We start from the raw sequence: 12,719 nt of genomic DNA, 5'->3' as shown, positions 1-12,719 counted from the left end.
TTACTGTAATTTATCTGGTGATTTCGACATAAAATCTTAGTTCGGAGGAACCCTCATTAGTGAAAAAAACATTTTTTCAATTTCTGGAATAAAACCCGACTACACGTATTGATAGATATCGCCCACCCGCATGTGTTAGGTACACACTATACACTCAATGACACAATGCGTAAAAATGAGCTATTCAAAATTGCATATGCGCCAACGTCGTCTTACCGCACCGTTTAAACTTTACGCACGCTCCAGAGGTCTCAAAAATTGAACTTTCCAAGCAAATGATGCAAAAATGCATCCCCATGAATTCAGCAGTTCTGAATGAAATCTTACTAATGAACCGTAATAACTACAGACTAGTGTAAGACAGTCTCACGAGGTGTAGAACTTTCAATAAGGTCAAGGCTACGGTCGATTAGCATTGCAAATCCAAATTCTTGACCTTATGGTTACAATAAGTTTGCCGAGGATTTCATGGAATTATATCGTAGCATTGAAGCATTTTCTTCCAATTAGGTTTTACAGTATGTTTCGAGTGTGCACATATTTAACTGTGAATTTTTTATTTATTTTACTCTGTTTATTTTTTAACATACTTGTGAAATATGTAACAAATGTTGTGTGAACGAAAAGAGAACTTCATGCTTCTTTTTTCCGTCGAGCATATCAGGCATCTTTCAACAGCAAGCTTGGTTAACAATGAATTCCTGCAACCATGCAAATTGAATAATATCAACAGCTCCTGGAGAGCTTACAATATATTGAGTGACGGTTCGTTTCTTAACAGTTTATACTTGTACGATTTTCAATACATTGTCATCAGTTGTACCCTTTAGTCGCCAAAAATATTAAAGATTGATGAAATAGTGCAGCAAGCGGAAAGAGTCGCTGGTAACGTTGACCAATTTTGAAATCAATAAGTTTTATTATGTGTATGGTGATCGTATTCTTAAGAAAATAAAACTCTTTTGAAAATTATGTTTTTTTTTGACGTCCTCCAGCTTCAAAGATTGACACACGCGTACAAGTTGATAATTTTAACGGCGATTCTTTGAAGTTGAATCGAGCTTTGCAGAAGTCATACAATAGTCACAGAATTAGGACAAGTTCCGATTACCTTTTGATTGATGAACTGATCTGATTGGTATTTTATTTTAATTGAACGATCATAGAACTGAGGGGTCATGCCAAAGATTGCGTCAACCGAGGGACTTAGTATCTTACCATATCTTTTCGGGTAATTGAAAATACTGCAGGTCGGTGAAAGCCGTTGAAGTTTACTGCAAAAGACACCGTATAGGCGCCCATATTGGGCCACACCAGCCAATCGCCAATTTTCAATTCCGGGAATTCGCAATCACGCACGACGCAATCGTAGGTATCGCATGTTGGACCCCAAAATGAGGATGGATGGGTCTTTTCGTTCGGCGGCTGAAAACCGAAATTTTCAATTAAACAAATGAAGGTATTATTTTTTACCGTATCAGGTATATCGTTCTGCTACGATATTGCGTATTGAAAACGCTAATTCACTTGGTGCAGAATCGACTGTTACATGACAGGTAAATGCGGCCCAAAACGTAAGTTCGCAGTCGCCACAGGGTCATGTTTTTTACCTTTTACCACACATTTAAGCCTTTCAGTCATAGTGGGACCGCTACGGTCCCACCTTTTAAAAAATCACCTCAGAGCTCTAGTCTTGAACCAAGGCCTCTAAAAATCCGTATCTAGGGGCTTTTTGACTCGCTCATCACGAATATGAGGTCAGATTTTGAAAATTCAAAATGGTGGATCCGCTATAGTCGATCCAATTGGGCAATGTGACAATAAAAATTTCAATCACGTGATATCCTACTTTATCAGGAATATTCCTTCGAATATACATTAGGAATAAATATTTCAGTTCATTTGAGATGAAATTTGAGATAATTAAAATCAGTGGTTCCCTATTATTATCATTGGTATATATATATATATATATATATATATATATATATATATATGTGCGTGCGTGCGTCATAATAAGGATATTGAAAAAAAAAGAAGTCGAAAAAAACAATAAAAAACACTAAAAAATAAAAGAGAAAACACATAAAACAGAATAAGGCAACAAAAAAAACAGGAAAAAAAAACAAGCAAAAAGTGGAACTAGGTGCTCTCCACGTCCTCGTCGTTAGTTCCGGGTAGGGCTAAGAGAGACACGAATATAGACAAAGAAAGATAAGATGGCATTTGCCATCTTGGATTTAGAAATTACGAAGTTATGACTTCAGATTCGTGATCAGCCATTCCAAAATCCCCCAAATGACTAAATTCAGGCCAAAATATTGAGCAGAAAGATATAAGATATAAAACTTTACGTCCACCATATTGGATCCGCCATTTTGAATTTTGAAAATCTAATGCCAGATTCGTAATCAGCGACCCCGAAAACCCCCGGGTACCAATTTTCATCGAAATCGGTGCAGATGAAAACTGCATGACTGAAAGGGTTAAGGTCATGTCTCTTACCTTTACCGACCGAGCAAACTCACTCCACTTCTTCCTATAATAAATAAACAATAGAACGGAAAAGACCCAAATTTCGACGGCGCATTGCTCTTTTGTAGCGGAATTCAGGAAAATTACTCATATCCCGAACATTGTCGAAAATCAGAATGTTTTTTTGACAAATATTACTGTTCCCACATTTCCCACATTTCAGGGGTCAAAAGGCGCATAGGCGAGATACTTTGTGCAATCCCGGAACGAACGAGGAGTAAAATTTACCATCGTGAGACTGTTTTCATGCAATATTCAGGTCGCTAGACGAAAATAAAGGAACGCTAGGCAAACTCGTATCACGTATCAAAAACACACGCAATTTTTTGACGATTTTCGGAACATAAGTAACTTTCCAAAGTTCCACTAAAAAAGAGCGACGCACCGTCGAAATTTGTACCCTGTCCGTTCGTTGGTTTATTAATTACCAGAAGAGAAGGGTGAGTTTGCTCGGTTGGTAAGGGTAGGAGTACTACATAATCTTAAAGAACAAACCACGGACAAACCCATTCTGACTCACCTTATTTAGAGGACGAGGTATTCTCGTATTGATATTCATCATAATTTCGCCAAAGGATCCGTAAGTACCGTCGTTCATGTAGTACATGTATCTCGTGCCACTTTTTTCCTTTACAGTTCGTTTCCCGTAAACCAAACTTGCGAGGGTTAGGGCTGAGTGGACGTAATATCTTCCAGTTTCGCTAATTATTTTTATCGATGGATCAATTTCATCGAGCACCTCGTTGATTGCCACGGCAAACTGAGGAGAATTGAAAAATAATAAAATGTCACCTTATACCGTGGAGATGCTTCGTCCCGCGTCACGTTATCGACTGGACATAGAGATCGTGCGCAAAATTCACGGCAGCGCCAAATCGATTCTATTTGTCCCAACTGACGGGCATTTTCCCCTGTCTGCGCCAATGACTTAGCCAATCATAAACTTCCGTGGTTACGCCATGGTATGAAATTAATCAATCGTTTTGAATCGTCCTATCGCATAGGGACAGTTAATAACGGTTTACTCGGTATTTCTGCGACTATTGTAACAACCGATAGCGCAACAACTAACCGTCACTTTGCTTACACCGCGAGAAGGCATTTTTTCGGTAAACATATTTGTTCTTTAAAAAAAATGATGACAAATAACCGCCAGAATATTTGTCAAAGTTAACGCAAGTCCCGTCGATAGGGACAATTTTGGCTACTCGCGGCGCTACTCGTACTCACGCTCGGTCCCTATACATACGTAACAGCAGGGCTAGGTAACGTTTAAGATAGTCTTATGTTAAATATGCAATTTAAATGCAAAATTACATATTTCATTTTTCATTTCAAATAGATTTAAACAGGTCTTTTCTGTTTTATGTTTTATATGAAAAAATTTAAACATTAAGCTATTTGTAAAATGCCTCTGTTAAAATCAATTTAAATTTTTTTCCTAAAATTCTGTGGCCAATCTTCTAAAACGACATTTTCTCACACTGTAATAAGCAATGACAGGTCTTCACTCAATTTTCAACTTGAAGAGAGTTTATTTAGCAATGCATCAATTCTTTTGCTGGAATAAAGCTATGATTTCATAGATATCTTGAATTTATTGCATGCATGAAAACCAAACATGCCTATCTGTAGTCTGTCATTAAAGAGAGACAAGAGCGTTTTAAATAATACCACAAATAAACAGCATGGGATTGAGAAGATTCTGGAATTTCTGAAAAATGTTGAGGAACTTTTTAAATACAGTACGTGTATAACAGTATGAGGGTTTTCACCGTCTGTCTTTTGTTGCCAATAACCAAACAGTCCTCACGAAACGTCATAATATCCAATCTTGTACCTAAGTTATTCATATTAAGAGTCTATATCTCTCTGGTTTGTTTAATGATGTGAAGTTATTGGTGACACTAGTTAAAATAAACTATTTTCTGAATTAAAAGTAACCACTTAAGATGATACACTTAATATTATAAAAATTCAAGTAGTCACAAACAATTAATTATCTTGAATCTTAAAAATTAATATTCCCACATCTCTTCCCTAACATCCTTTGACTCCCGGTGACCCCCCCCCCCCCCCCTCTCACCCCTATTGCCAAGATGCCTAGAAAAGATCTGGAAATAGTCAGTAAATAAACAATTGTTGATAACGATGAACATACCAAATTTGGCCGGTATGCGGAACAAAATTGGCCGAATAGAATATGCCAACAATCATGCGATATGAAACAATACAAACAGACATGAACTCGGTAAATTGGCTACCAGGAAACCGCGTGCCTGACGACGAAGCTGCTGAAAGATATGGCTACAAAGGATGGAAGCAACAGGCAGACCATAAAAGTGACGAACCACTGGGAAGGGCAACCCAATCAGCAAAAAAAAAGTTAAAGAAGAAAACACGAACCACCAAACCATGCATGAATGTAACTCAACAAAAAAAAAAATGAAAAAACGAAGTGAGATTTCATAAAATACTCAATATCAATGGAGAAGAAGATATGAGATGGAGGAGGAGAAACATAGTTGCAGTTAAAGAAAGATGGAAAGTAGAAACTATGACTTAAATAAAAAAAAAAAAAAAAAAAAAAACGAAAGGATGACAAGCGCCATCCGCAAACATCATCTTTCCGGACATTTGCTCCGAAAACATCGTCTTTCCCGACATGCTCCCCCAGTGTTCTGTTCAGGAATGTGAAATATAATTTTCTCAAATAGAAAAAACTGCCATATTGCCCCTTGATATGCCTTACTTTGGAAGGTGGTTTCACCCCCTTAAAGTGTTTATTGGCAGGTGAAAAAAAAAATACGAGTCGTTCAGTTTTTTATCTACTCTAACATATTAAAAAAGAAATCAAATCTAAGAGATCGATCTGATTCGATCAAACGATTATTGTAGCAAGACTTGATATGAAAAACTCATCCATTAGAATTTAGCTCTGTGTTAAAAACTAGCAATACCCGACGTTACTCGGGTTATAATTGGTTTCTTATTAGTTAAAATTGAATTACTCGGAAGATTCTCATAAAGAAAAAATATAGCACTCACGGAAGAGAGTTATCGAATCTTGAAGGTTTTTGACCTCCTCCTCCCTCTTTTGCCATCTTCTATCAGATTCAAAGGCCGCCCCTTCAAATCACACGAAAAAAATGCCCCCGCCCCCCCTTCCCCCCGCGACTAACCCTAGACTCCCACAGTTACCAGAAGGAATATGACTTTTTGCATATGACGGCGGAATTTCTAACCCCGACCTACGTCCAATTATTTTTCGTCATAATCTGACAACAACCTGCCCGCCTTCTCCAAACCCGAACACGTAATTTATGAATGCTCCCAGAGATCTGCATATGATGGTCGCGCGATCAGCAGCATTACAGATCTAGCTCCGCTTCTCCCACTTATGCCATATTCCCCCCTACTAATAACCTTACCTCGCTATGGGCAATCGAAGTGGTCGGTCAACGGTGGGTCTCAGCCATAGCTCAAGTAGTAGAGAACTTATAACATTTTAATCAATTATTGACTCAAAATTTTACATAAAAAGTTGTATGTAACATAACCTATAGCACTTCTGGAGCCATAAAGAACATTTTTAAAAAAGTTTCATCAAAATCCGGCAAATAGATTTTAAGTTAAATCTCCACAAACATACATACAAAGAATTTTATGTATTAAGTATAGAAGTACAACCTGATAAACTTCCGAAATTTCTAACGTGGAATACAGTGCGATGTAACATAACACGAAATACATTCTACAATTATAGCAATTACCTTTCCGTAAATATGATGCATGCAGCGGTGATCCGTAGTTGCTTGTGTCATACGTTACAAGACAGAATAAATCATTTTTACAGGTTATGAGGTATACTTTACATCGTATGCCTAGGGGGAAGTCCCGTAACGCCGGACGGCACCTAGTACCGGACACACGTCGTATATCCCAAAGTAAACAAAGTATCAACAGTTTTCTTGTGTGGTTGGAACCTGCACAATGGAGTAGCGATGTGGATGCGCTGCACGTGGCAGTGAGCGCCCGTGTGTCGCCAAAAGACAGTTGAATATTTGAGCTGGCATAAATTTACGTCACGTCTAAGTTTCGCGTTTATTTATTTTAAACAACGCATGACTTTGTTCTTTTATTTTTGGTCTGGGATGTTTGTTGGTATGTATTCTTTCAGATAATGGTCAATAAAAGTTGGTATATTTGCAAACAAGCACATATTTCATTATTTAGCTGTGCATTGCGGGTCCCTAATATCGGACACCCGATTTGTCACCCAGTACCGGACACCCAATTTTTTCTCTGAATTTGACTATTTATACAAAACTTGATCTGAAGTGTTTTAGTGTTATTCTACCATGGCTAACCAATAAAAAATACTCGAAAGAGAAAAATGGTCCGAAGGAACTATGAAGAAGGCAGTTCAAAGAGTCTTGAGTGGCAACATGACAGGTAGAGAAGCTGCAGTGAAATATGAAGTACCAAAAAGTACCTTGTGCGATCGCGTGAAGATTATGAGAAGTGGAGGCGAATGTACTTTTAAGCCTTGACTGGACTTCTTCACGACGCAGGAAGGCTGAGAAAAGTGCGATTTTGACTTCGTCGCCGTACAAGACCATGCTCGAAGAAAAAGAAAACGTCAAAATGTCAAAGGCAAACACAAGTACAGACAGAAGAAAGCCTATTGACAATAAACTTGCTGCGAAACCGAAAAAACGTAAGACAACTGTAGAGTTTGTTGGCGATTCTTCAATTGAAACAAGCGAAGCAACGCAAAGAAAAATCATGTGCCTTGTATGCCTTGAAGAGAACGATGAGGGTTGGATTCAGTGCTGTAATTCCAAGGAATGGGTGCATTAGATGTGCGCAGACATCCCTGAGTGCTTTGACAAATATATATGTGACCACTGCAAAATTCATTAAATTTTAAGACATTTTTTCCATCCGTACTATTAGTGTCCGGTGCTAGGGGACACTTCTTTGACACCATAGTTTTTGTTACTAAATAAAATTGTATTTCATTCTTAGTTTAACGTTATATACTAATTCGAAAAGTTCCTATATTGTTAAACATATTCTAAAGATTATAACAAAAATAAAAATAATCATGTTTTCACTTAAATAACGATTTTATTAACGAATAACCTTAGGTGTCCGTCACTGGGGGGACTTTCCCCTATGCATATTTACCCACCTGGTTGATTGAACTACCATTTTCGCCGACAAAGGCCTCCCCGATGTTTATCAGCTTAATCCCCTCTAGTCCCAGTGACTTGGCGAAATCAATCATGCCCAATGCCATCCTTAATCCGCGGGTATAGGCGGACGGCTTTGCATACTGATTACCCACGTTGAAACTAAATCCAACTACGCTAATTCCAAGTTCCTTAGCCTTTCTCAATATCTTCGGCACTTCATTGACAGGATCGCAACCTTGTTTCACTCCAATTCTTCTTACCTCCGTTGTCGAATCGCATCCGAAGTTAATGAGAATTCTGTCAAATTATGAAAAAGAAATGTTAGTCAGAAGGCGTGAAGTAAGAATAGTATATTATGCTACAAGTGCGGAAAATGTGCGATATCAGATCAGTGTGAAATTTGCAGCGTGAGTCACGGTGTAAGCAAGTAAGGTGTGTTCTTGCGCATTACTTCGGCCAATGAGAACGTACCCCCACATGGCGTTATTTGGAGCACTATTTTTAAAAGCTATGAAACAGCCATTCATTCTTACGTCCATCGAATCTTATTTGATGCGGGAATAATATTCAAATGTTAAATAATTGGTTACAACGGTTATGTTGTACTTTTTTCGACAGACACAGAATTTTCGTCGTGACGTCATATGGGGATCAGGTGACTTTGCTACTGCACATCTCCGTTTAGAGCACGCCTTGTTTCCCTACGACATGGCGTGATCCACAAACACTTTTGGCACGTCCCGCTAACTTCGTAGTCATGTATACCGTGAGTTTTCCTAGACGCGGAACGGCTATGCGCCTGATTCAGGCAATCGGAGTTACAACTTATATCCAGGTTAAGCATTGTATTCCACTGCGGCCATCCCAAACATTGTAAAAACGAATAATATTCGACGTTGTCAAAATAAATAATATTTGACGTTTGAAAAGTTGAAATACTCGTAAACTACGCGTTGTTGTTAGATTTAAGAATACCTAACTAGTTCAAACTAGGCCCTTGAGCATCGTCGCTTCTGTTTATTTCCCCGCAATTCTGCTTATGGGCTATTCCGCGTCAACCGGATCAGTCATCTCTCAGATATTTTTTTAATTTGGCATGTGGATTGTGTAGGGGGAGTTAGATTTTTGTGCCAAAGCGCGAATCTCATAATGCAAAATTCGATTTTTTATTAACAATAACAAATTAGACTCCCATTTTTTTCAAAAATTCATAACTTTGGCAAAAAATTAGATACAATATATTTTTTTTTTTCAAATTACGTGGAAAGCTCCATAAAATTTAAAAACAAATACGAAACGGTAAAAAAAAGTTGTTATCAATTGTTTATTTAACAATTAATTTTTCAAAGATTTTTAAAACAGTGACTGACACGATCAAAAAATTTTTTTTAAATTCTGACATGTTTCTTGAACTGTACTACAACCTGTGAATTAATTTCAGAGGGGTGTTTTTCTTCGTTTTCGAGTAAAAAATCATTAAAGGTGTCGATGCGCGTGAAATTGCGGCGCGCCGAGTCTCTACGTAATGGCGGGCGGCCGGTTGCCGTCCACCGCTACCCCGCGGTGGCGTCGCAGCGTTATTTTAGAGTCATTTTCACGATGTAGGACATGATTGAAGTATCTGAAAAAAATACTGTACCTTCACAAGGCCTGCTCAAAGCGATAAGTGAAGTTTCAGGAATGTGTTTTTATTTTAAAATAAGTAGCAAGTTATGTAATTATTATCATTTATGTGCACTCTCATGGTGTGTAACCGTTATTTTGAATCTCTGTAATCAAAAAACGGTGAAAAACACATTCCTGAAACTTCACTTATCGCTTTGAGCAGGCCTTGTGAAGGTACAGTATTTTTTTCAGATTCTTCAATCATGTCCTACATCGTGAAAATGACTCTAAAATAACGCTGCGACGCCACCGTGGGGTAGCGGTGGACGGCAACCGGCCGCCCGCCATTACGTAGAGACTCGGCGCGCCGCAATTTCATGCGCATCGACACCTTTAATGATTTTTTACTCGAAAACGAAGAAAAACACCCCTCTGAAATTAATTCACAGGTTGTAGTACAGTTCAAGAAACATGTCAGAATTTGAAAAAAATTTTTTGATCGTGTCAGTCACTGTTTTAAAAATCTTTGAAAAATTAATTGTTAAATAAACAATTGATAACAACTTTTTTTACCATTTCGTATTTTTTTTTTTAAATTCTATGGAGCTTTCCGCGTAATTTGAAAAAAAAAAATATATTGTATCTAATTTTTGCCAAAGTTATGAATTTTTGAAAAAAATGGGAGTCCAATTTGTTATTGTTAATAAAAAATCGAATTTTGAGTTATGAGATTCGCGCTTTGGCACAAAAATCTAACTCCCCCTACACAATCCACATGCCAAATTAAAAAAATATCTGAGAGATGACTGATCCGGTTGACGCGGAATAGCCCTTATACTTAATGCAGGTCACATCCAACCTCCAACAGGTTACGGGTCCAGGCCCAGAGTGGTATTGTAATTGTGAGAATTGTGATGGAGCGAAAGCACAAAGGACAAGTTCTCTAAACCAAGCTAATTTTGGATATTCAAGATGGCGTCAGCAAGCTTCGGTGCATGGATAGAAAAACTATCGGGACGTAAAAGTTATAACACATGGCAGTTCACGGTTCAAACATACTTGCAACATGAAGAACTATAAGAATGCGTCACAGGGGAAGAAACTGACGCTAAGAAAATCATGAAAGCAAAGTCAAAAATCATTTTGATTGAACCAGTAAACTGTGTACATATTCAAAATGCGACGACGGCCAAAGAAGTGTGGGATAAACTGAAAGCAGCATTTGAGGACTCCGGGCTCACAAGAAGAGTAAAATTACCAAGGACACTGGTAACGTCTCGTCTTGAAAGCTGTGAAATCGTAGCAGAATATGTCAATCAAGTAGTGAGTACTGCTCACAAATTGACCGGGATAAGATTTGAGGTCAGTGATGAGTGGATTGGCACGTTTTTACTAGCAGGTTTACCGGATGAATATAAACCAAAGATCATGGGCATAGAGAGCTTCGGCACCAATATCACAGGAGATGCTATAAGAACAAAACTTTTGCAAGACATTAAATCAACCTTTTCAACCACCGAGAGTGCCTTTTACAGTAAAAATGTTAAGAAAAAATATACTTAGAAAAGGGGACCGCATTGTTTTGGGTGCAATCGACACGGGCACAAAACAGCAGACTGTCCTCAAAAAAACGACAAGGTAGTCGAAAACAAGAAAGTAGGAAATCAAACAAGTGAATAACAAATCGAAGAAGTCGGTAGCGGAGTTATGCGCGGGATTCTCAACTGGCAAAGCGAACTCCGAGGACTGGATTGTAGATTCAGGAGCGTCGATGCACATGACTATGCGAGTGAACTGGTTGAAGAGCACAGGTGACACTCAAATTAAAGAGATTGTCATAGCTAATGAGTCTAAAATGCAAGTAACTAAAAAAAGTACCGTTGAAATTCAATTAAGCCTGTGTGGAAATGTCAAATCAATAGAAGTCAAAGATATTTTACATGTACGGAATCTACCTATTAACTTGTTCTCCGTAAGACGAATCGTACAGAAAGGCGACCATGTGGAGTTCAATGCAAAAGACTGTCGAAAATTTGACGGAGCGAACCTAGTGGCAGCTGCAATGTTGGTGGACGACATGTTTAAACTGAATGTGCATAAAAGCCTTGGTCTAATGGCTTATATTAGCGAAGGTAACAATTTGAGGCATCGCAGACTGGGGCACATCAATTTCAATGATCTTAAAAAATTGAAGAATGGCTACGTTATAGGAGTTGATTAAAACGACAGCAAAGACAACCACACCTGCACTGCATGTCTGAAAGGTAAACAAAGCAGACTAGGTTTTTCCGATTTTGAAACATGTACAACTGAGATATTGTAACTGGTGCATTCGGATTTATGTGACCCTATGGAAACCAAATCCTTAGGTGGAACCAAATTTTTATTTCACATTGATTAACGATTTTTCACGTAAGCTGTATGTATATTTCCTAGAAAATAAGGCTGAAGTAGCACAAACATTTGCAAATTTTAAAAATCTTGTAGAAAATCAGACTAGAAAAAGGATAAAATACCCTTCACAAAAAAAGGATAAAAACCTTAAGAACTGATAATGGCAAAGAATATTGCAATAATGAGTTACTTAGGTTATTGCAGAAGGCTGGAATCCAACATCAAGCCTCAAACCCCTATACCCCAGAACAGAATGGGGCAGCAGAGGGAATGAATCGGACCATAGTAGAGAGGGCGAAAAGCATGATATTCGATGCTGGATTGAAGCCTCAGTTTTGGGCTGAAGCAGTTTCAACAGCAGCATACATCAATCGTTCGCCAACTAAAGGATTACAGAACCTGAAAAAAATTCCGGAAATGGTGTGGTCAGGAGTCAAACCTGATTTCAAGCATTTGAGAATTTTCGGTTGCAAGGCCATGGTTTACGTACCAAAACAAAAACGACGCGAGTGGGACGCTAAGTCGTAAAAGCTGATTTCTGTCGGTTACTGTGAGGAAACCAAAGGTAATCGATTCATTCGACCGTATTCAAACAAATTGGTAAAGAGCAGAAATGTTGTCTTCGTAGAAAAACTAGCACCTACTCATAAAACGTCGCTCACCGAAAATCAAACCATACCAAAACCACTTATACTTCAGACCAAGAGGACAAAGAAGTAAGTGAAACTAATGAAGCGGCGACTGAGTCCGATTATGAATCGGCATCTGCCTCGGAAGATTTGGCAGAATATCATACGACAGAAGACTCTACTGCAGAGAACTTGTCAATAGAAGCAGAACCACTAAACATAGGTGGGGACACAGCGAAAGCCTCCCGAAATGGACGCTACGTATTATACTTATCTCAAGCAAATGAAGCAAGTGATCCCTTGACAGTTGAACAAGCTCTGAATAGTCATGAAGCTCGACATTGGCAAAAGGCCA

General features: G+C 38.3%; 1 protein-coding gene across 1 annotated transcript in view; it reads right to left on the bottom strand.

Moving 5' to 3' along the window:
- Positions 1-540: 540 nt before the first annotated feature.
- LOC124175495 (ornithine decarboxylase-like) overlaps positions 541-12,719 on the bottom strand; it is a 72,305-nt gene continuing 60,126 nt past the window's right edge. The window contains exons 5-8 of the mRNA XM_046555822.1: positions 7,733-8,033; positions 3,056-3,295; positions 1,219-1,425; positions 541-701 (exon numbers count right to left, since the gene is read on the bottom strand). Coding sequence (XP_046411778.1) covers positions 672-701; positions 1,219-1,425; positions 3,056-3,295; positions 7,733-8,033 — 778 coding nt within the window. The 3' untranslated portion in view covers positions 541-671. The remainder of the gene's footprint in view (positions 702-1,218; positions 1,426-3,055; positions 3,296-7,732; positions 8,034-12,719) is intronic.

This window comes from Neodiprion fabricii, chromosome 2, assembly GCF_021155785.1.
Source record: "Neodiprion fabricii isolate iyNeoFabr1 chromosome 2, iyNeoFabr1.1, whole genome shotgun sequence".
NCBI lineage: Eukaryota > Metazoa > Arthropoda > Insecta > Hymenoptera > Diprionidae > Neodiprion > Neodiprion fabricii.
This window is presented reverse-complemented; position numbering and strand designations above follow the sequence as displayed.